Below are 22215 nucleotides of genomic sequence, written 5' to 3' on the forward strand. Positions count from 1 at the left end.
CCTTGATATAGCTTGTTTCTTAATTGGGATGGATCAAGAAGAGGTGATCCAAGCATTAAATGCCTTTGGAACTTGGCCAAAGATGGAATAAAAGCCCTTGAGGATCGATGCTTTATAACATTTGATGAGATGAACAAACTTAGAATGCATGTTTTGCTACGAGATATGGGAAGAGAAATCATTTATGAGCAAAGGGGAGGAGATCCTGCGGTGAGTAAATTTTGGCTTCTTTAGGATACATGTTTGATGTATTATCAATTAATTATGATGTGAATTTATTTACTGAAACATCTTATTACATTAAGGAGCAAACTTAACACCCATTTTGCTTCTTAGTAATTTCATAACTTTGTAAAGTTTGGTCGTGCTTCCTGCATCCTGATTGGTAACAAATTAACAAGTTTCAAATGTGATAGTTTTTATTTGTAACATTACTAGAAATAAAAATTGATAGTCTCTTGTATCTAAGCTATGCATTTTTATTGTTTCTCGTTTCAGTCATGGATCTATGATGTGTTCTTGAGTTTTAGAGGAGAAGAAACTCGTGCAACATTCACCTCACATCTCTACACTTCTCTTGCAAATGCTGGAATTTATGTCTTTAGGGATGATGACGAGATCCGGAGGGGAGATCGAATCTCCATTTCACTACTGCAAGCAATCAGAGCATCTAGAATTTCTGTAGTTGTGTTGTCAAGGCATTATGCAAATTCAAGGTGGTGTCTGCAAGAGCTGGAGAACATAATGGAGTGTCGCAGGGCCATAGGTCAGGTGGTTGTGCCTGTTTTTTATGGTGTAGATCCCTCTAATGTAAGGAATCAAACAGGTCTATTTGGAGAAGCTTTTCAAGATCTTTTAAAAAGATTTTCAGTGGATAGAGACAAGGAGAAGAGGTGGAGAAAAGCGCTTCATCAAATTGGTTCCATTGCAGGAATTGTGATCATAGATTCCAGGTAATTTGATCTCTTCTTAAAATTAAATATTCATTGATATTTGTGCTTGATAGTCTAATATTTGAACTAATGATGTTACTTTCTTTAGGTATATTTTTTTAGTATAATCTCTTAACTCATTTTTATTAAAAACTGTGTAAATGAAATCTGCTGAGAATAAATTTTTAACAGTGATGTCACGTAACCAAGAGGTGTGCAATATATTTCATATTTTGATGTTTTCATCATATAGTGAAAATAGAGGAAAAATTTTGCTGCTTCCTTGCAAATTTTGAAATTAAGAAACTTAAAGGAAACAAAATAACATTTCTTTTCTAATTAAAATTGTAATATGAAATAACATATTTTTCTTACAGTGAACCTTTTTCACACATGTTGTGTAATAAGACCCCCCCCCCCCCCCCCTTTTTTTTTCTCTCTTGTTCTCCTCCCTTTTTTTCACCTTTGGACCATATATCGTCAAGCCAGAGGATTGCTACAAAAAATTGAAGAATGGAGATAACATTTAGAAAGGTATGGCTGTCGTCATTCTCAAGGAACATGATGGTGTCATTAGCAAATTCTGAGTGATAAACCACAATCCTTCTGGATGTCCCACTTTCAGACCTGTAACTAATTCATTCTCCACTATCTTAGAGGTCAAGTATCTAAGAACGTCTACCACTAAAGTGAATAGCAGAGAGGAGCAAAAGTCTCCCTCCCTAACACTCCTTTTACCTCAAAACCATGATTTTGGCTATTCATTCACCATCACCTAAAAGCTAAGGTACTCATTCTTAGATACCCTGAGATTGAACTTCTCCACATATATAGACCAAAACCTTTTTTTCTAAAGCACTTTGTCCATAAAGCTCAAGCTAACCCTTTCATAGACTTTCCCAAAATCTAAGTGTAAGAAAAAACATTTTTTGATTTTCAGTAGCATCCACCACTTGATTGGCTACAAGGCAGCATTGAAGATTTGCCTACTAGCCAAGGAAGGGCACTTTGGTTCTCCAATATAGAGTTCCCTAAATAACGTTTGGCATATTCAATTAATTAGTTACATGTACATGATTTTAAAAGGAGCTATAAAGAAAGTCATAATTAATTATAGTTTGGTTGAAAGGGTTTTATAGTTTTCTATTCACACATCCAAGAGGGCTGTGTGACTTTAGGCTTTGTTTAACTAACATTTCTCTTGCCTAGACTCTTACATGAATGAATGCAAGAACAAGATTTATTTCTTTTTCCTTTATTCCACATACATGCTCAATTACTCAAATATTGGGTGAATATCAGTTTTTTCCTGTACAAAATTTTTCTTCTTTTGATAACCTCTTGTACATTATTGATTCGTCGTTTTTGTAGGAATGAAAGTGAGGATATCAGTTTGATTGTTGAAGATATCTCTGCTTTGCTAGATGATACACTCTTATTTGTTGCACAACATCCCGTGGGTGTAAAATCTCGTGTGCAGCATGTGATTAAACTACTAAACCACCAATATGCAAAAGATGTTCAACTGTTTGGAATATTGGGAATTGGAGGAATCGGAAAAACAACCATTGCCAAAGCCATTTACAATCAAATTCATCGTGATTTTGAGGGTTCTTCCTTCCTCGAGAATATTAGGGAATTCTGGGAACTAATAACTGCTCGAGTTAATTTACAAGAACACCTTCTTTCTGACATCTACAAAACAACGAAAATAAGGATACATAGCATTGAATTTGGAAAAACTATATTGCAGCAAAAGCTTCGTCATAGAAGGGTGCTTGTTATACTTGATGATGTTGATGAACTAGACCAACTAAAAGCTTTGTGCTGGAGCCGTGAATGGTTTGGTCCAGGGAGTAGAATAATCATCACAACAAGAGATGAAAGTCTACTTAGAGTGCTTAATGTTGACCACATATCTAGAATGTCAGAAATGGACAATGATGAATCTGTTGAGCATTTTTGTTGGCATGCATTCAAACAATCAAGTCCCAAAGAGGATTTTGCTGAGCTTTCCATAGATGTAGTTGCATACTGTGGAGGATTGCCACTAGCTCTTGAGGTTATTGGATCTGTTTTGTTTGATAAGAATGTAAAAGAGTGGGAAAGCCTATTGGAAAAACTAAAAAAAATTCCAAATGATAAAGTACAGAAAAAGCTAAGAATAAGTTTTGACAGTTTAAACGATGATACAGTAAAAGAAATATTCCTTGACATAGCTTTTTTCTTTATCAGCATGGATCGGAATGATGTAGTGCATATCTTGGATGAATATGATGCTGAAATTGGAATAAGTGTTCTTGTTGATCGAAACCTAGTGACTGTTGATAGCAATAATCGGCTTGGAATGCATGCCTTGTTGCGTGATATGGGAAGAGAAATAGTCCGTGAGAAATCACCCAAAGAGCTTGAGAGGCGAAGCAGATTATGGTTGCAAAAAGAAGTATTTGAAGTATTACAAACACATACCGTAAGACCTGTAAATCTCTTAATTTTTTATTTTTTCTGTGGCCACTTGTTAAGGTTCCCAAAATAGTAAAGTTTTTATAGAAGTAAATTTTTGAAGTTTTCAGTGTATTAAAAACTTGAAAATTAACAATTTTTTGGAAATCTTGCAAGTCTTTTTCTGGCACTTACTAGTAAAAGTCTCTATTTAAAATGGCAACAAAGGAAACCAAAAGAAGTTAATGAACCTATTTCTTACACTTAGCTTTTAAATTACCTAAGGTACCTCATTTATTTTTATTCTCTATTCATCTTATCTTGAAGGGTACCAAAGCTATTGAGGGAGTGACTTTAAAGTTGCCAAGAAGCAATGCATTTTGTTTGGAGACAAAAGCATTTAATAAGATGAAGAGACTGAGGTTGCTGCAACTTGCTAGTGTACAACTTGATGGAGATTTTGAACATATGTCAAAAAATATAAGATGGATTTGTTGGCATGGATTTCCTTACAAAATACATACCTTCCAAATTTTATCAAGCAAGTTTAGTTGCCATGGAGTTAGAATCCAGTAGTCTTAGATTCATGTGGAAGAAGACCCAGGTAAAAATTAAGAGTGATAATTTCACACCTAATTTTTTCCATCATACCTTTTGACACTGATTTTATACAACTTTCTAACTGACCATGTGTATGTTATATATGGTTACCCCAATAGAATTTAGTTCTTCAGTCATCAAAGTTTTATTCTTCTGCGGTTCACATGCATGTTATGGTTTCCACAGCTATTAATTGGCAAAATTGATTTGCATTAACCACCAAATGCTTATAATTCAACAAAGCATAAAATTAATGCATGTTTGTGTATGGGAATATTATTGTTGCCATTTTCCATCAGTTGTTTTAAATTAATCGATTATGTAATGCATGAATTTGATTAAGGTTCTTATCTATTTAAGAGTAAAATATACATTTTGTTCTAAATGTTTGGTTGGTTTCATATTTATTCCTAAGGTTTTCACTCAACTTTTCAAAACATTGTTAGTTTCACCGTTCTTTTCAAATGATTTTTTTATTCTCATTATACCCCCTCCCACTCTCACCCTTACCTTTTTCTCCAACCTTCCTCCATGTGCCCCATCATTACCACCGCCACCAGCACTACCACTATTGCATTGTTTATAGGTGAGATACGGAATACCTAGCCTCAGTTCTTAGGCTACATGACAAAGTCATCATTTACCCTCTTGATCCAAGATGGTTGTCCCCGATCCGTGGAATGTACTTGCAAAGACTCCAGTGGTCAGCTAAGCATGGGTCTTAAGAAACACTAGGAATAGAGAACATACTTGATATAGGAGTTTATGCAGTTATTTATAGTGGTACTTGATTGAAAGCAATAGAAGGACCAATTGTAGTAATTTCGAAGACTTTTAGAGTAATAAAAATTTGTTGTGGACCAAAATGTCTGATATAAAATTTGTTGGGGACCAATTTAGGTGGTTACTAAAAAAAAAGAAGGTTGTTTGCTAATGATTCAACTGAAATTTTTAGTCTCGGTTTTGTTCATTGACTAGTTATTTCATGTAGGGGTTGTGATAGTGGGGGTGCTGATTGTGCTGAGGTGGATAGGAAGGGAGAGGGGAAAGGAAAGGAAAACAAGAAGAGGAAAGGGTGACGGTGGTCGTGGTGCTTGTGGTGGTGATGGTGATGATGGATATGGATATGGAAGAAGGTTGGAGAAGAGAGTGAAAGTGATGAACTGATGATGAGAGGAAGGGTATAATGTGAATGAAAACATTATACACAAAAGGGTAAAATTTATAATATTTTGAAATGTTGAGCATAAAATTGGAAGAAAAATTTAAGGAATAAATTTATAAATTTAATTTTGATGCACTGTCAGTGTAAAGTAGTTTTACACATGCATCTAATTACATAATATTAGATGCAAAAATAATTACTTTTTACATTGATTATGGTCATCCAAAATAGAGATGTTATTGCACGACTGACGATTGTGCAAAACATTTTACACTCTCAGTGCATCAATTATAAATTTGAAACTAATTTCAAATGTTAGGTTTAAAAGTATACTTTAATTCCTATTTTAATATGCCTTTTTCTTTCATTTAGAAAAGAACAACAATGCTTGGTCCTTTTGAATTTTGATAAGCTAATTAGTTTTGAACGTTGCCAAGTGTTTTCACAAAGTAAATTCTCTCAATTGATCACTTTTTATGTTTATTTATTTATTTTTCCTTTTCAGTTCTTGGGGATGCTAAAGGTTCTCAATCTTAGTCATTCTTATCACTTGACTCAAACTCCAGATTTTTCATACTTGCCTAATCTTGAGAAGCTATTACTCAAAGGTTGTTCAAGTTTGTCTATGATTTCAGATACAATTGGACATCTCAGAAAAATTCTTCTCATAGATTTGGAAGATTGCACAAGCCTTCCTAACCTTCCTAGAAGTTTTTATGAGTTGAACTCTTTGATAACACTCGTCATTTCTGGATGTTCATTAATCGATAAATTGGAAGAGGACTTGGCACAAATGAAATCCTTGAAAAAATTGATTGCGGATAAGACTGGAATAACACAAGTGCCATTTTCAATAGTAAGATCAAAAAGCATTGGATATATTTCCTTGTGTGGCTACGAAGGTTTCACACGTGATGTGTTTCCTTCTCTCATTTGGTCTTGGATGTCACCAACAAATAATCTTTCATCATTAGTACAATCATTTGCTGGTTCGGGAATTGTCTCTTTAGATGTACTAAATCTCCGAAGTTTTTGGGTTGAGTGTGGCACGGATCTTCAACTAAGTGGAGGTGTAGCAAAAATTCTGGATACTTTGTATGCCACATACTACAAGGAATTAGAAGTAACACCAACTACATCACAAGCCTCACAAATTAGTAGTTCATCCTTGATTGGCTTTCATAGTCAATTTCACACTTTTGGATCACCCAAGTCTCTTTTAATTGAAGTGGGAAAGAAGACTACAGTCAGCAATATTCTTAGGGAGATAATTTTGCAGGTTTGTCTTTTAAAATCTCTTTTCATTGATTTTTGCTGGAAGAAATATTTTTTAAAATATATAATATAATTTTAATATGTTATTGTTATTATTATAACATTATATTAGTGATAATTCAGAATAGAAAACTTTAAAGTTAATTGATTCAAAAATCTAAATTTAGTATAATTCTCAACTTGGCCAGGTGCCAAATAGGGTTGGAAAATTTAATATAATAAATATTCAATTTATTTTGAATTTGATATAGGTTTTACCAACATATAGTAACTTAACTTTAGGTACTAAATATATAATTTTATTATATAAAGATAATTGAAAACAATAAAGCAACATATTTTATGATATTTTTTTCATTATAGTTTACAGTAGGAAATAGAAAATTTCTAGCACATAGAAGAGAAAGTATTTTATGTTATTTATGCTTTAAAAACTTTATCGAAGCAACACCTTTTTCCTTAAAAAAATGATATAAGTAGGTAAAGTTTTTCGAAATAAACTATAACTAAAATATTTAAATAATAAACAGTTTTTACCTTTAATTTATAGAAAATAAAAATTATTGTTCTTATTATTATTTTAGTATTTTGTTAGATTTTATAATTTGTCTTTTTTTTTTTCTTTTGGTGTTACAGAAATTGATCACTGTTGAATTTCATGATTATTTGTTGCCTAGTGACAATTATCCATATTGGTTAACCTTCAATAGTGAAGGTTCTTCCATAATTTTTGAAGTCCCTCGCGTGCATAGCCGGGAGCTGAAGACAATAATGTTGTGTATCATGTATCCTTCTTCTCCATATACCATCACATTTGAATCTCTCAAAAATGTGTTGATCATAAATTATACTAAGTCCACCATTCAGGTCTATAAGCAAGACACACTAGCCTCTTTCGAAGATGAAGAATGGCAAAACATAATTTCAAGTATGGAACCTGGTGATAGAGTGGAGGTTCATATTGTGCTCTTTGGGTATGGATTCAGTGTGAAGAAAACAACGGTTTTTCTCATATATGATGGCCCGATCGACCAAAAAATGGAGCACCAGTATGCAGATGTTATTGTTTCCTGTGATAATGATACTATTTCCGGTTTTGGTGATGTGACATCAAATGAGAATGTCTGCGTTTCTGACGGTGATATTGTTGCATTAGTTAAGAATGAAAAAACTTTTCCCATCGTGGTTCCAAGTGCTTCCTTAAACTCTCAAGAGGAATCAGGAAACTTAGGATACAAAAACACAACTCAAAATCAAGAATATCAGCAGCTTCAAGAGGTAAACTCTCACTTAAAGAACTTTCAAATCTAGAGCCATTTACTAAACATGACATCTTTTTTTATTCCTGTTCTCTAAATTATTTGCCGTGTACAGAGTCCCTTTGTTCCCAAGACTGATGATGCAGAGCCAGACAGAGTCGAAGAAACAAATGAAAGTGAGCGTCTTGTCGATCTTCCTGAAGATGTTGATTTACTGGCAGAGTTAGATAAGATCTTATCAGAGAGTTATATTTCTAAATTCAAATCTCAAAGTCTCTCGGTGATTCATATCCTTCACAAGATACAACAACTTTTTGATAATCAATTAGAAGTATTGGTGGCTGATGGTGGCATTAGAAGACAGTTTCTCGACCTTTTGGCTCAGCTAAAACAAATGAAGTCACAAGTCCCTACAAATCTTAAGCCTTTGGTTAGTGATATTAAGAAATTCTATGAAGATGTCCTCAATTATTTCCCGTCTATTCAAGAAGCCTTTGGCAATCATCAAAGGTTAATTGAATCCAAGAATCGACTTCAAGACAAGTTAGAAACATCTAAATCCAGGCAGGCTCACTTTTATGCTTCAATTTCTAAAGGGAAAGAAAGGATCAATGAGATGTCAAAGGAAATCAATGACTTGGAGCTGAAACTGAAAGCCCTGAATGTGAAGAAGGACAAGTTAGAATCCACTGTGAAACTTTGTGAGGTTGAAACTCGCAACATCAATATGAAGGCTGCCACTTGGGTGACAGAAAGCGACGAGGTCGAGAGAACTCTCCAAGCTTCAGAGTCTGCCTTCAGAAATGCTGAATCATCGAAACAGAATTATGAGAGGAAGCTAATTGAATTGAAAAGAGCTCTTGGCAACATTAAACATTAGAATTTTCTTCATTTTGTAATTATTCCTTTTTCCGTTTGTTCGTTTGTTAACTTCTGCGATTGTTTAAGTAGAATTTAACAACTGTGGCAAATCCAAATAATAATTTCCTATTATTTTTCCTTTGGACCGTTAGTCGTGCTTCCTTTATGATTTGGACTTGCTGCTTTTCTCTGATTTGGAAACGATGTCAATCTACAAGATAGCATCATTTCAAGAAACAAACCTATACCCGTTTGAGAAATGAGAAGTCAGTTTTGTAGTAATATTATAGAAATAGAAATGAACCCTGAACCAAACGAAAGTAAATCCTATAATTAGCCCGTGTCAATTGTCTCAATAATAGAGTGATTTACTTTGCACATAGTGTGAACAATTTGAAAATTTTCTTTTTACTTATTAATTGTCAAACTAGTTTTGGTAGTTGAAAATGAAAGCCACTAGCAAGTGCTCACAAATGAAACGTGGCTAGGCTGAGTGCCTGAGACTTGACCAGATTTACGATCTCTTCACTTTCGCTTTCTCCAGTTCATCAGCACAAGCAATCCTCGCTTTCTACTTGTGCAATTTTCTAAGATTTGTTACGATTTTTGGACTTTTCACTCTTTCTAGCCACTTTCTTGTCCTATAAAAGGAAACCCAGTCTTATTGTAAAAGCATGTCATTTTCCCCTTATCTGAAAATGTTACACCTACTGGGCAAATTTTATTATATATATACAATTTTTTTGGCAACAAACCCTTATTACATCATTTCAGGGCTCAATTTTTTCGATATAGAAGGTGTGTACGTGTCTTTCCCAAATATGGAGTCATGGGGTACCAGACCAATTTGTGGGGCAGATTTTTTATTAATGTCAGATCCTAGAACTCGGACCGTGCGAGTTCATTGAATTTCAAATTTGACTCCACAAATTGGAGTGTCCGATTTGGAGCTGGTGAAATTTTGAATTTTCTAAAGGTGGTAATCGGACCCTCCGTGTTGTTAGTAGTGTGTAAATTTTTTACTGTACTGTACTCTGACTTGCAATTCAGTCTCAACTTTTAACAAACATAAATAGAGAATTCATTATATGGATACATGTATTTTTTTAAAAATGATATTATAAAATAATAAATTAAATTTTTTATTTATAATATTATTTAATTGATATATATCTAACTTTTTCTTCTTCATTCTTTTTACTATTTCAACTCTTAGAATTTAAAATTATTTTTTACTCTTTTTATTCTTCCATAATTAGTTATTGACTATCTTGATGTTTATACTTATTTTTACATAATATTTTATGTACATGTTGATTCACATAAGATTTTTGAATTAAAGTATTAAATTGGTCTCTTATGTTTGGGCGTAATTCTGTTTTGGTTCTTAAGGTTTAAAGTGTTTTATTTGAATTCAAAAAAGTTTCATTTAGCATCAATTTAGTCCCACAGTGAGGTCAAAGTTAAATAATTAACAGAATGTCCTACATAACAACAGTACAAGAACAAAATCGATAATTTGGAGAACAATACAGACGAGGCACGAAATCAACCATGGATACATCAATACATTTATTTATTATTTTTCTTACAATATAAATAAAATATTTTCTATAAAACTAAAGAGAATGATAAATAAATGTATTGGTGCATCAATGGTTGATTTTGTGCCTCTGGAGCTTGTACTTGTTCTCCAAATTATCGATTTTGTTCTTGTACTGTTGTTATGTGGGACATTCCGTTAATTATTTAACTTTGACCTCACTGTGGGACTAAATTGATGCTAAATGAAACTTTTTTAGATTCAAATAGAACACTTTAAACCTTAAGGACTAAAATAGAATTACGCCCAAACATAAGGGACCAATTTAGTACTTTATCCTTTTTTTTAGTTATTTTTAAAGTATTATTCATTTTTAAGTGTAATTAAAATTAATAATTTAATATAGCCGATACATGCGAGCTTCGTCCTCCATGGCTCTACCACTCAAATGTCACAAAAACCTTCAAACCTTCAAACCTCTCCCTCAAACTCTCTCAACCACCAAGGTGCAACAATTTTAGTTTGGCACAAATGCTATCCGTGATAACTATCTATAGATTATGTATTTATACTTCTCTATGCATAAACTGTGGTAGGCAGGGGGTTATGTTCAGAACTTTTTTCTTCATAAACCGCAATGACCAAGTACGATTTATGTTTATGACTACCTATTTTCCTTCATAATCCGTGGTGAGCAGCCATAGTTTATGCTCAAAGTTTTTCAGCTGAGTCCAAAGCTTCCACGGTTTATGAACATATTAAAACCATGGTTAACTCCAACGGTTTACATAGTAAACAAAACAAGACATTCACGTAAAAAAATTTCAAATATTACAATCGGGTAAAGAATTATCTCATTTTATTTATTTAAGTAAATTGTCCTAAAATCAATCTAAATTAATATTTTTTTATAAAAAATAACTACAATAATTTTATTATAAAAAATAATTAAAATATTCTTATAATAGAAATATTATAATTATTTTTTATAAAAAAATATTAATTTAAATCAATATAAGATATAATTTATTAATTTTTTAACCAAATTAATTTATCTGATATTATTTTAATAAAAATAATATAATTTAATAAATTATATGTATTGAATTTTATATAATTAAAAATATTTTAAAAAAGAACACGTTTTGAGCGTCTAAGTGGCTACCTTAAAAGTTAAAACATTACTTTACTAAAAAGAAACTGACCTTTTGGACTTTACGGTCCTACTGAGTAGATGTGCAAATTTTCCGAAAAAAAATAAAAAATAGAAAAAGGTGATCTTCGGGACTTGAGCTTACAGCGTTTCTCTTTTGCCTCCTCTCTGCAGCAATCAATTGCTTTCTTTCTTGATCTACATTCCAACATCCATGTCTTCTTCGGAACCGAAAAGATGGATATACGACGTGTTCTTGAGCTTCCAAGGCGAAGACTCTCGCAGCACAACCGCCTCACATCTCTACAATTCTCTTACTCAAGCCGGCCTCTACGTTTTCCGCGACGATGAAGAGCTTCAGAAAGGAGACCAGATCTCGCCCTCACTGATTCGAGCAATAGAAGCTTCTAGAATCTCTCTGGTCATTCTGTCGGAACATTACGCTGCCTCAACATGGTGCCTGGAAGAGTTGGAGAAGATAATGGAGTGCCGGAGAAGCATAGGTCAGTGGGTTATTCCGGTGTTCTGTGATGCAAGTCCTTCAAAAATACGCCGTCAGGAAGGTCCTATCGGAGAAGCTTTCCGGCAGCATCTGCAAACGTTCTCAGAGGACAAAGTCAATCTTTGGAGGGCAGTCCTCCGCCAAGTTTGTAGCTTTTCAGGGGTGGATCTCCGATGTTCCAGGTATTTCAATTTCAATACTACTCCTATGTTATAAGCAGACAAGTCTAACTCTAAACTGATATTATAGCAACAGCATTTTTATATGACAATTTTTATTTATAATTGTGGTTGATGGAAGGTGTCTTTATAGATGTGTCTGGTAAAAATATTTTTTTATAATGATATCTAATAAAAATATCTTTACAAATATATTTTTTAAATTTTTATATATATATTTAAAATATAATAATTAATTATTATTGATAATAAATTGACAAATAATAAATTGGTATCTCATATTTTTCTTTTAGTATAGACATGAAAAAGTACAATAATTAGTCGAAAGTAAAAATTCTAGCTCAGAAATCAGAATTTTAAATTGTGTTTTTTTATGGTGTTTTTTTTTGTTTTCTTTCTAACGAGTCCTAAATTAAAACTAGCTGTCATTGTAAATACATCAAAAGAAGATCTCTCTACTTAATTATCACTAGTTTTAAAATTAATTACATGAATATAATTATTTTAAAGAATTACCAATATGCCACTTAATTTACACTACAATAAAAAAATTGTAGCAGTTTCATTTATATTTGTGTGAGACTTAAACAGCAAATTTTAACTTTTCATTTTGTTATATTTATATTTTATATAAATGATAGAAATTTAAAATCTAACCCACTGATCGGGTAAATCATATTTTTTAATTTTTAAACGAATACATATATTTTTCTTAAACATCGAATTGAACATATTATCTAATTGATTTTGAGTTGGTAAAGCTAGAAATTTAAATATTTAGAAATTTGACTAAATTTTAACTAAATATAATTATTATATCTGCTTTTTTTTTTTCAGATACTTTTATTTTATTGCTAAAACAAAAGGATCTTTACGGCTGTTTCGATTAACACAACGAAGGAGGTTTTCCAAAAGAAAAACTATTAAAAATAAAAATAAAAATAAAATGACAATTAAGTTTTAAAAATTTTAATTTTGGATTAATTAATCACAGAAAAAAACATATTAACTTGATTTTCTACTATAACAAATAATAGATATGTGATTAGAGGCGGAGCTAGAATTTTCGTTTGAAGAGGACTAACATAAAAAAATATAACTAAATAAGAGGCCAAAAAATATACTAACTCTCCTCTTTCTTTCTCCTCAACATCATTTTCAGTTACTATCATTATTAACATCCACTATCATTCTCTATTCTTTGCTACATTAATTTAGTGTCACTTTCTCCTCCTCTTTCTTACTAACCCGCTGTCACTTCTTTTTAATTGAATAATTTTATTTGTTTAAATACTTAAATTTAATTTGGGATATGGTCTTATGAGTTGTCCTTTTCTAAATTTTGATGATTGAATATAGATATTTATTTAAAGTATCAATTTTTATGTGAAAGAGTGATTTAGTGATTATGGAGTACATCGGTGTTTAATTTGTTCGATGTAGAATTTTCTACTTGAGATGCAAATTTGAGATTTAGTGTGAAACCAAATAAAGACAAGAACAAGCTAGTGAGAGAGGGATTGTGAGAATAAGGAGAAAAAAGAGAGAGAGAGAGGGTAGTCCTAGCGACGCTGGAATTGCCGATGGTGATAAGTGAAGTAGGGGGAGAGATATGGCTTCATGGTTTTGGTTCGGTCAAAAAGAAGAAGAATGACGGCAGTGAAGTGGTGTAGCAAAAACATAGAATGGTAATGGATGTTGGTAATGATGGTGGACAAAAATGATGGAGAGGAGAAAGAGAGAATGCAGAGAATGGTAGTAGATATTGGTGATGATTAGGGACTAGGTTGGAGTTATACTCCTCTTATTGACGGAAACTTTGATGGAAGGGCCAGAATGTAATGGATAGGCATTGTGATGGGATTATGCTTTTGTTAAGGGACGGAGAGGAGTTTCGTGAAATTGTTAAAGACCGGGTGAGGTTCACTCTAAAATTATTAAAGGGCGGAAGGGAGGGAGGAGGAAGATTTATGATAAATAGAGAGTAGTTGATAAAAATTATCAAAACTTAAAAGATAATAAATATTATATTGTCTAAATTATATGGTTTTATGCTTATGTGACAGCAATAAAACATATCACTGTAGATAACGAAATATTTTCGTTTCGTTTCATACTATTTATTAATAAAAGGACATACATATCTATTATTTATTATTTTAAAGGACTTATCTAGTATTTTTTTTCAAAGACTAATTAATTTTTTCTCAAAATTTTTAAAAATTTAATTGTTACTTGCTCTAAATATAATTACTATACCCTACTTATATATGTCTAAAACTGTAAATTATATTTTTCAAAAAAAATTACTTTTTTAATGACTTTTTACCAATCTTTTAATTGACCAGTTAAATTGACTTTTTAATCAAAACAATCAGGTGACCCATGTTCTATTAAGTATTAACATGATTGAATCTATTTACTACTACTAGTTAGGTTCTACGAACGATATTTTATTGATAACTAAATTTAAATTCGCGCATCATGAGAATTTTTTTATTAAAAATTAAAGCACTCTAAAATAGTTTAGTCAATTTTTTAATAAGATTATTTAGTCCAATTTTAAAAATATATTAATAAATGTTACTCCAGATACAAATATTCTTACATATTTTGTATAAGCCTAAATGATCTTTTTAAATATTAATTTAAAAATTACTGCTCAATAATGGACATAGCTGAATTCTAGGTATTTTAGTATGACAAATAAAGAAAAAATGAAATTTATCTTTTCTTAATGCCACTCATGTATGAATATACACAAAAAGTTTAGTTTTTATATACTTAGTAATTTAGTAGCTTAGCTTGTTATAATTCTTTTATATACTATAATAGATAATAAAACAGATTTTATAAAATGAAGTTTGTTTTCAAAGAGTACATACAATACTAGAATTTAGAGATTTAATATATGAATCAACATTTTTTTATAATATAATTTTTATATAATTGGAAAATTGAAGTGAGAAATTATGAGATTGATGTTAGATTGGTTATATAAATGTTATGTTTTATGAATTTTTTTTTTGTGAAGAGTAAAATTGGATAAAGAGTAAAGACTTTTATAAAATTTATAAAAAAGAAAAAAATATATACATTACACATGACAAAATTTTTTTGTGGAATTTTTCTTTATTAAAAAAAATTAATCTTGGCTCTTCACCAAAACTTCACTCTTCATTATAACATTACCTTTACTATGATATCTTAAAGGTGAACATGTGGATAGAATTTTTGTATGTTGTTGTCACAAAATAATTTTAGTGATGACATAACAAATTCATACAAAAGATAAAAATTCAGGGGGCATTAACTTGCTATAACACTACTTTTATGCATTATTATACTAGAATCTTTTATGTGTGTGGCTTTTATACAAAAGAACTCATACACTATCATGTATTACCTTGCTTCTCATATCAATAAAATTAGAACGCGAGGCGGTAAATTAATGATAATATATAATAAATATTAGAAATTGTTTTATTTTTTAGAATTAAATTAAATATGTGTAAATTAAAATTAAATTTAAAATATATTTTATTTAAAATAATTTGTAGTACAAAAGATTTAGATATTAAAATTGTATAAAGTGATATTTTTATTTGATGGTTTGATTTTTGTATTTGTTTTAGTTGATGGACTTAGTCTTTTTATATGGTATTCGTCTTCCTTTTTTTTATTGGTGGTTGTTAGAGTTGTTGCTTTCTTCTTTCTGTCGTAGGTTCTTGTGAATGCATGTTCTTCTGAATTGTTGAGTTGTATGCACTTCTATTGTGTTGTTTGTTCCATCTTTGCATGTATGTTCTTTTTTTGAAAATGTGTCTTGAATTTGTATGATTTTCTTTCTCCTTAATTTCTTGATGGGTATGTGATCTTCGCCTGATGATATTAGTGTTGGCGAAGTTGGTTCCTATAATCAATGAATAATTTAAATTAGAAATAAAAATGATGTATTGAATAAGTGAATTTTTTTTGGAGTATTACCTGTTTTATTTGTTGTAATATGTGTTGAAATTCAGTGTTTTTTATTGGAATAAATGTCTTGGTAACAGTGAATTGTTGAGAACCTTTTTTGAGATTAAAATAATTTGCTTTGACTTCAAATATAAGTGTGAGGTTGCACAAATTTTTCAATTGGGGTGGTGCTTCAGTGTCATTACTTTTTTGGAGTGTCATTAGATTTGAAGCAATTGTGCCCAACAATTTTTTTTCGTCGCCATCCAATAGTACAAAAATTGTTGTAGCACTTTGATCTGAAATAAGTATTTGGTTAGTAACTAATAATTTGTAGATGAGATTATGAAGAGTATATAGAGTTACCTTATTGTTGGATATTGTGGTGTTTGATTTCATGTGTCACAAATGTAGTTGCCTCCTTTTCATCTAATATAATCATTTCTAAGCAAAGAGGCTCGTCTTCATTTGTGGGTGTTAATGTTTTCCATAGACGAACCACGCAAACTTTGATAAACCAATTGTCTTGTTTTGTGATATTGTCCAAAAAATGATGTTCTATTGAGTAAGTTTGAGATGTTGTGTAGTTCGAAAATAAATTTCTTGTGCTAAACTTATTTGAAGGAATAGTGATAAGAGAGTTATATAAGTAGGTCAAATAGTATGGAATTTGAATATTTATAACGTAAACTTTATTATGATTAATAATATTATTATGACATTTGTAATATGGATGTTTATTATATTTAATGAGTTATTTATAGAAATTAATTATTGGGGTTATAAATTTATTGTATTGTTTATAACGGTAAGATATAATAAATATAGAAATATGGATTCAATATCTTTGTAGATTACAAATTTGGTTAGACACTAAATTTCTAAATTTTTTTTGTATATTTTATTTTTTTTACTGATTTGGAGATATAATAGTTGATTTGGCAAAAATTGAATGGTTGATTCTAAAATTTTGTCAAGCAAGCGATGTTACAGACATGACATTAGTAGGAGCAGAAACATGTCTTAAAAGTAATGTGGGTAAATTTATCTATCTACTTTTATATATTAAGAATAGAAATTTGGTTAGACACTGAATTTCTAGATTTTTTTTTGTATATTTTATTTTTTTTGCTGATTTAGAGATATAATAGTTGATTTGGCAAAAATTAAATGGTTAATTCTAAAATTTTGCCAAGGAAGTGATGTTGCTGACATGGCATTAGTAAGAGAGTCTTAAAAGTAATTTAGATAAACTTATCCATCTACTTTTATATACTAAGAATAGATTCTTCTTTTATAATAAAAAAATACCAAAAGTAATTGCAACATACATAATAAAATTGCTTGTATGATCTATGTTTGAAAATAATAATAACAGTTTTATAATAAGTTGCTCGGAAGCCTTTTGTTCAATTAATTTTTGTAGGAATGAAGCTGAGGAAATCAATACGATTGTTAAAGAAATCACTAGGTTCATAGGCAATACACTCTTGTTTGTTGCTCAATATCCTGTTGGGTTAGAATCTCGTGTGGAACATGTGATCAATCTCTTAAACTTGCAACAATCAGAGAAGGTTTTGATATTAGGAATTTTGGGAATTGGAGGAATTGGAAAAACAACTATTGCCAAAGCCATTTACAATCAAATTCATCGTCGTTTTGAAGGCCATTGCTTCCTTCCAGATATTAGAGAATCTTGGAAGCAAAGCACTAACCGGGTTTATTTACAAGAACGACTTCTTTCTGATATCTACAAAACAACAAAGATAAAGATACATAACATTGAATCAGGAAAGTTTATATTACAGGAAAGGCTTCCTGGGAAAAGGTTACTCCTTATACTTGATGATGTTGATGAATTAGACCAACTAAGAGCTTTATGTGGGAGTCGCGAATGGTTTAGTCCTGGTAGTAGAATAATCATCACAACAAGAAATGAGCACTTACTCAAAGTGTTTCAAGCTGATCACATATCTAGGATGTCAATTATGGACGATGATGAATCTTTTGAGCATTTTACTTGGCATGCATTCAAAGAAAAAAGTCCTCAAAAAGATTTTCTTGAACTTGCTACAAAGGTAGTTGCATATTGTGGAGGATTACCCCTAGCTCATGAAGTTATTGGATCCTTATTGTTCAATAAGAAGAAAAAGTTGTGGGAAAGTGTACTGGAGAAACTTACAAGAATTCCCAATCATGAAATACACAGAAAACTAAGAATAAGTTTTGATAACTTAAGTGATGATACCGAAAAAGAGACTTTTCTTGATATAGCATTCTTCTTTATTGGGATGGATCGAAATGAAGTCATAAATATTTTAGATGAATATGATGCTGAAGTTGGAATAAGCACTCTTGTAGACCGAAGTCTTGTGACGGTTGATAAAAATAACAAACTTGGAATGCATGATTTGCTGCGAGATATGGGAAGAGAAATTGTCCGTGAGAAATATCCGAAGGAGCCAGAGGGGCGTAGCAGGTTATGGTTGCAGAAGGAAGTGCTTGAAGTGCTACAAAAACATATTGTAAGACCTACATGCATTTTATTGTTTATGAAATCACTGAAGAAAGCTAAATGAACATAATATTTGATTTCGTTGTTGTACTTATTTGGTTTCTGATATAATTCTGTCTTGTTTATTTTACAGGGTACAAATGCTATTGAGGGACTAACTTTGAAGTTGACAAGAACTGATACAATTTGTTTGAAGACTGAAGCATTTAAGGAGATGAAGAAACTCAGATTGCTTCAACTTGCAGGTGTACAACTTGGTGGAGATTTTGAATATATTTCAAAAGATCTAAGATGGCTTTACTGGCATGGATTTCCTTTGAAATATATGCCTTCAAACTTTTCTCAAACAAGCTTAGTTTCCATTGAGTTAGAATCTAGCAGTCTCAAATTAGTGTGGAAAGAGCCAAAGGTATAAATTTTGAATATTTCTCAAACTTATTTCAATATATTTATCTTGATTTAAGGTTCTCATGGTAATGCTATTTTAATGTATAGGACTTAAGCTATGCTTTTAGGTTGGTCATGCTTTCACAAACAAACTTCTTTCATAATTTATCTGAGTTCTTTCTTTCTTTCTTTCTTTCTTTCAGTTCCTTGAGAGGTTAAAAATTCTCAATCTTAGCCATTCTCAGCACTTGACACAAACCCCTAACTTCTCATACTTGCCTAATCTTGAAAAGCTGTTACTCAACGACTGTCCACGTTTGACTGCAATTTCAGAAACCATTGAACATCTCAAATACATTCTTTTGATCAATTTGGAAGATTGCACAAGCCTTCATAACCTTCCAAGAAGTTTCTATAAGTTGAAATCTCTGAAAACTCTCATTATTTCGGGATGCTCAATGATTGATAAATTGGAAAATGATTTGGACCAAATGGAATCCTTGGTAACTTTGATTGCAGACAAGACTGCAATAACACAAGTGCCATTTTCAATAGTAAGATCAAAAAGCATTGGATATGTTTCTTTGTGTGGTTATGAAGGATTCTCACGTGATGTGTTTCCTTCTCTCATTTGGTCATGGATGTCACCAACAAATAATTTCTCATCTCAAGTTGAAACATGTATGGATTTGGAACTTGTTTCCTCAGATGTAGGAAAGCTTCGAAGTTTGCAAGTGGAGTGCAACTCAGATTTTCAACTAGCTGAAGGTATTGCAAGAATTTTGGACACTCTATATGCAACATATTACAATGAATTAGAAGCAACACCAACTACATCACAAGTCTCAAACATGGGAAGTTCATCCATAATTAGTATTTGCAATCAATTTCAAATGAATGGATTAGTCAAGTCTCTTCTAATTGAAGTGGGAGTCAAGAACCAAGTCAGCAACATTCTTAGAGAGAGAGTTTTTCAGGTATCTCTCTTGAATTTATTTTAATAACGTTTACAATCCCGCTACGTTACCAACAGCATTTCTGCCATGAAATATTTTTTTAATCAAATCCGTCCTTTAAAGAAATTAAATTAGTCATGTTAGTCTTCCCACCACTTTGTTTGTTGATGGTGTCAAAATTTGCTAATGTGACACGTTAATTGATATCCCAACACACACTTAGAAGTCTTAATTGACTATTAAGATTATTAGTTTATGAAATTAGATAAAATCAACTCCAAATTGAGAGATTTCCATGCCTCAAATTCTCCTCACAATTAGGTTTTGATTTGATCTAATTTCATAAACTTACTATGTTAATAGTCAATTAAGATACCCAGGTGTATGTTAGAGTGTCATTTAATGGGTCACATTAGTAAATTTTGACACCATCAACAAACAAAGCAACAGAAGGACCAACATGATTAATTTAAAATCTTTAAAGGAAAAATTTGATTAAAAAAATCTTTCGGGGACCAATTTAAAGAACGAATGATCTTTCAGGAACTAATTTGACCATTTACCCTTTTATTTTGGTGTATGATTATAGAAATGATAGATATATAGAGGATGTTTCCTCTTATTTAAGATTTCACACGTCTTTCTTACATATAGAGATTTTATCATAAGGTAGATTCTATTTTGGAACCAAATCTAGTGCCTCTCTTTTTAATTAGCAACAAGAATTCAGACATTAGAACATCATTTTTTTAATTATTTAATTAATTATTGATTTAAGATTTTATGAATTTTTCTTTTCAGAAATTGAGCACCAATGAGCATGACAATTATTTGTTGCCGGGTGACAATTATCCTGATTGGTTGACCTTCAATTCTGATGGTGCTTCTATAATTTTCAATGTCCCTCACGGGAATGGACGTGACTTGAAGACAATGACAATGTGCATTGTGTATTCTTCTTCTGCGGACACCATCTCACTAAAATGTCTCAAGAATGTGTTGATAATAAATTACACAAAATCTACCATTCAAGTGTATAAGTGTGACACACTAGCTTCTCTTGAAGATGAGGAGTGGCAAAGCATAATTTCAAGTTTGGAACCCGGAGACAGAGTTGAGATTGTGATTGTTGTTTATGGGACAGAATTTGTTGTGAAGAAGACAACAGTTTATCTCATATATGGTGAGCCAAATAATGAAGATAGGGATGCTACCGATATGCCAGAAGATAAGAATGTTATTAGTTTTGGCAGAGCTAAAAATGTGAGTAGTTCTAACCCTATCATACTCATTCAATAATGTGTTATTTCATGGTTAATGAGAGGAGATGATTTTATACCAATTGGCATTAGTTTTTTAATTTGTAATCCAAAAATAATTTAACAATCCATGAACTAGTGATTCTAGTAGTTAAACATGTTTGACATGCTGAATTGCTTCAACCAGTACAAACCATTTTCTTTACTTCTTTGTGAGCTTAGAGATTTCATGGACCTTTGTCTCTCGCCTCTGTTCTGGTCTCGCCGCTGTTCTGGATTGGTGTTGCTGGTTTTCTAATTTGGAAACATTGCCTATCTGACAAACGAAGAAGGTAACCTCATTTTAAGGTACCAACCTATAACTGCTGCTTCCTCAAATATGTATAGAATCATTTTCTTCATCAACAAAAATATGTTTTGTTTTCCATGTCTTAGAATTTTTGTTTTTACTACATAGCTTTAAAGTTTGCAGACATGGATGCATCAAATTTTCAAATCATGAGAAGACTTTTCCATTTCTATTGTAGTAGACCAGAAGTATCATGAAGAAATTAAAGAGGAAGGTAGCTTGCTATGAAAACACTCAAAATTTGATCTGTTATGTGACCTTTAAAAGGAAAAAAAAAATAGTTGTTGAAAAGAGCTCTTGGCAGCATTAAGCATTAGAATTTTCTTCATTTTGTAATTATTCCTTTTCCTTTTGTTCACTAACACTTCTGCCGTTGTTTAAATAGAATTTAACAACTGTTGCAAATCCAAATAATAATTTCCCTTTTTTAACTTATATCTATGTTATGTTTTTGAGCCTATCTCACAAACGAACAAGATAGCACCATTACACGGTACAAACCTATACCTGTTTGAGAAATGAGAATTCAGTGTTGTTGTTTGTCATCAACAAAAAGTCAAAGCAATATCTTGTTTCTATGTTTTGATTTTGAGTTTTCTGCTATGGGTTTTAACTTTTACAACCCACTTAAATGATGAAGTTCATTCTGACCAAAGAAAAAAAATAGAGAAAAAAAAAAAGAAGATAATCGATGAAGTTTGTTGTGACTTTCTAGATCTCAATGTAGAAGACTAGAAGTATTGGTGTGTCTTGCATTCTTCAAGAAAGACTGAGGCATAAAGTAATTTGTTGGTTTTGGATGTTCGAAATTAAGAATTTTGAATGTCTGAATCAAATTGAGTAATTGATTAGGAGTCTTACTTTTGTAGAAAGAATGAGAA

At 31.4% G+C, this 22215-nt stretch overlaps 1 protein-coding gene and 1 pseudogene across 6 annotated transcripts; both read left to right on the plus strand.

The window, feature by feature from the left end:
* The first annotated feature begins 72 nt into the window (after positions 1-72).
* On the plus strand, positions 73-8695 carry LOC148575146 (disease resistance protein Roq1-like; annotated as a pseudogene). Its single transcript, XR_015904839.1, has 7 exons — positions 73-210; positions 499-953; positions 2304-3402; positions 3702-3978; positions 5645-6418; positions 7051-7692; positions 7789-8695. The product of XR_015904839.1 is annotated as a disease resistance protein Roq1-like (transcript).
* A 2601-nt stretch (positions 8696-11296) lies between these two features.
* On the plus strand, positions 11297-21745 carry LOC107625707 (disease resistance protein RPV1-like). Of its 5 annotated transcripts, none has more exons than XM_088503713.1 (7): positions 11297-11914; positions 17295-18393; positions 18517-18792; positions 18974-19747; positions 20528-20989; positions 21208-21333; positions 21451-21745. In XM_088503713.1, exons 1-6 carry the CDS (start codon positions 11445-11447, stop codon positions 21319-21321), a joined length of 3195 nt encoding a protein of 1064 aa, XP_088359839.1. In that variant the 5' UTR covers positions 11297-11444; the 3' UTR covers positions 21322-21333; positions 21451-21745. The 5 variants fall into 5 exon arrangements, with proteins under 5 accessions (XP_088359839.1, XP_088359840.1, XP_020972659.2 ...); XM_088503714.1 differs by having other exon boundaries at positions 21458-21745; XM_021117000.2 differs by having other exon boundaries at positions 21208-21317; positions 21458-21745.
* Positions 21746-22215: the final 470 nt, after the last annotated feature.

The sequence above is a fragment of the Arachis ipaensis genome, chromosome B2, assembly GCF_059453495.1.
Source record: "Arachis ipaensis isolate K30076 ecotype BB chromosome B2, ASM5945349v1, whole genome shotgun sequence".
Lineage (NCBI taxonomy): Eukaryota > Viridiplantae > Streptophyta > Magnoliopsida > Fabales > Fabaceae > Arachis > Arachis ipaensis.

Excerpts from the sequence above, each read along its gene's own strand:
- LOC107625707 (XM_021117000.2), top strand. The coding sequence starts at position 11,445 with ATGTCTTCTTCGGAACCGAAAAGATGGATATACGACGTGTTCTTGAGC. Across the intron at positions 18,793-18,973 it reads TAGTGTGGAAAGAGCCAAAG|TTCCTTGAGAGGTTAAAAAT; the intron begins GTATAAATTTTG and ends TCTTTCTTTCAG. Across the intron at positions 20,990-21,207 it reads GTTTTGGCAGAGCTAAAAAT|AGATTTCATGGACCTTTGTC; the intron begins GTGAGTAGTTCT and ends TTGTGAGCTTAG.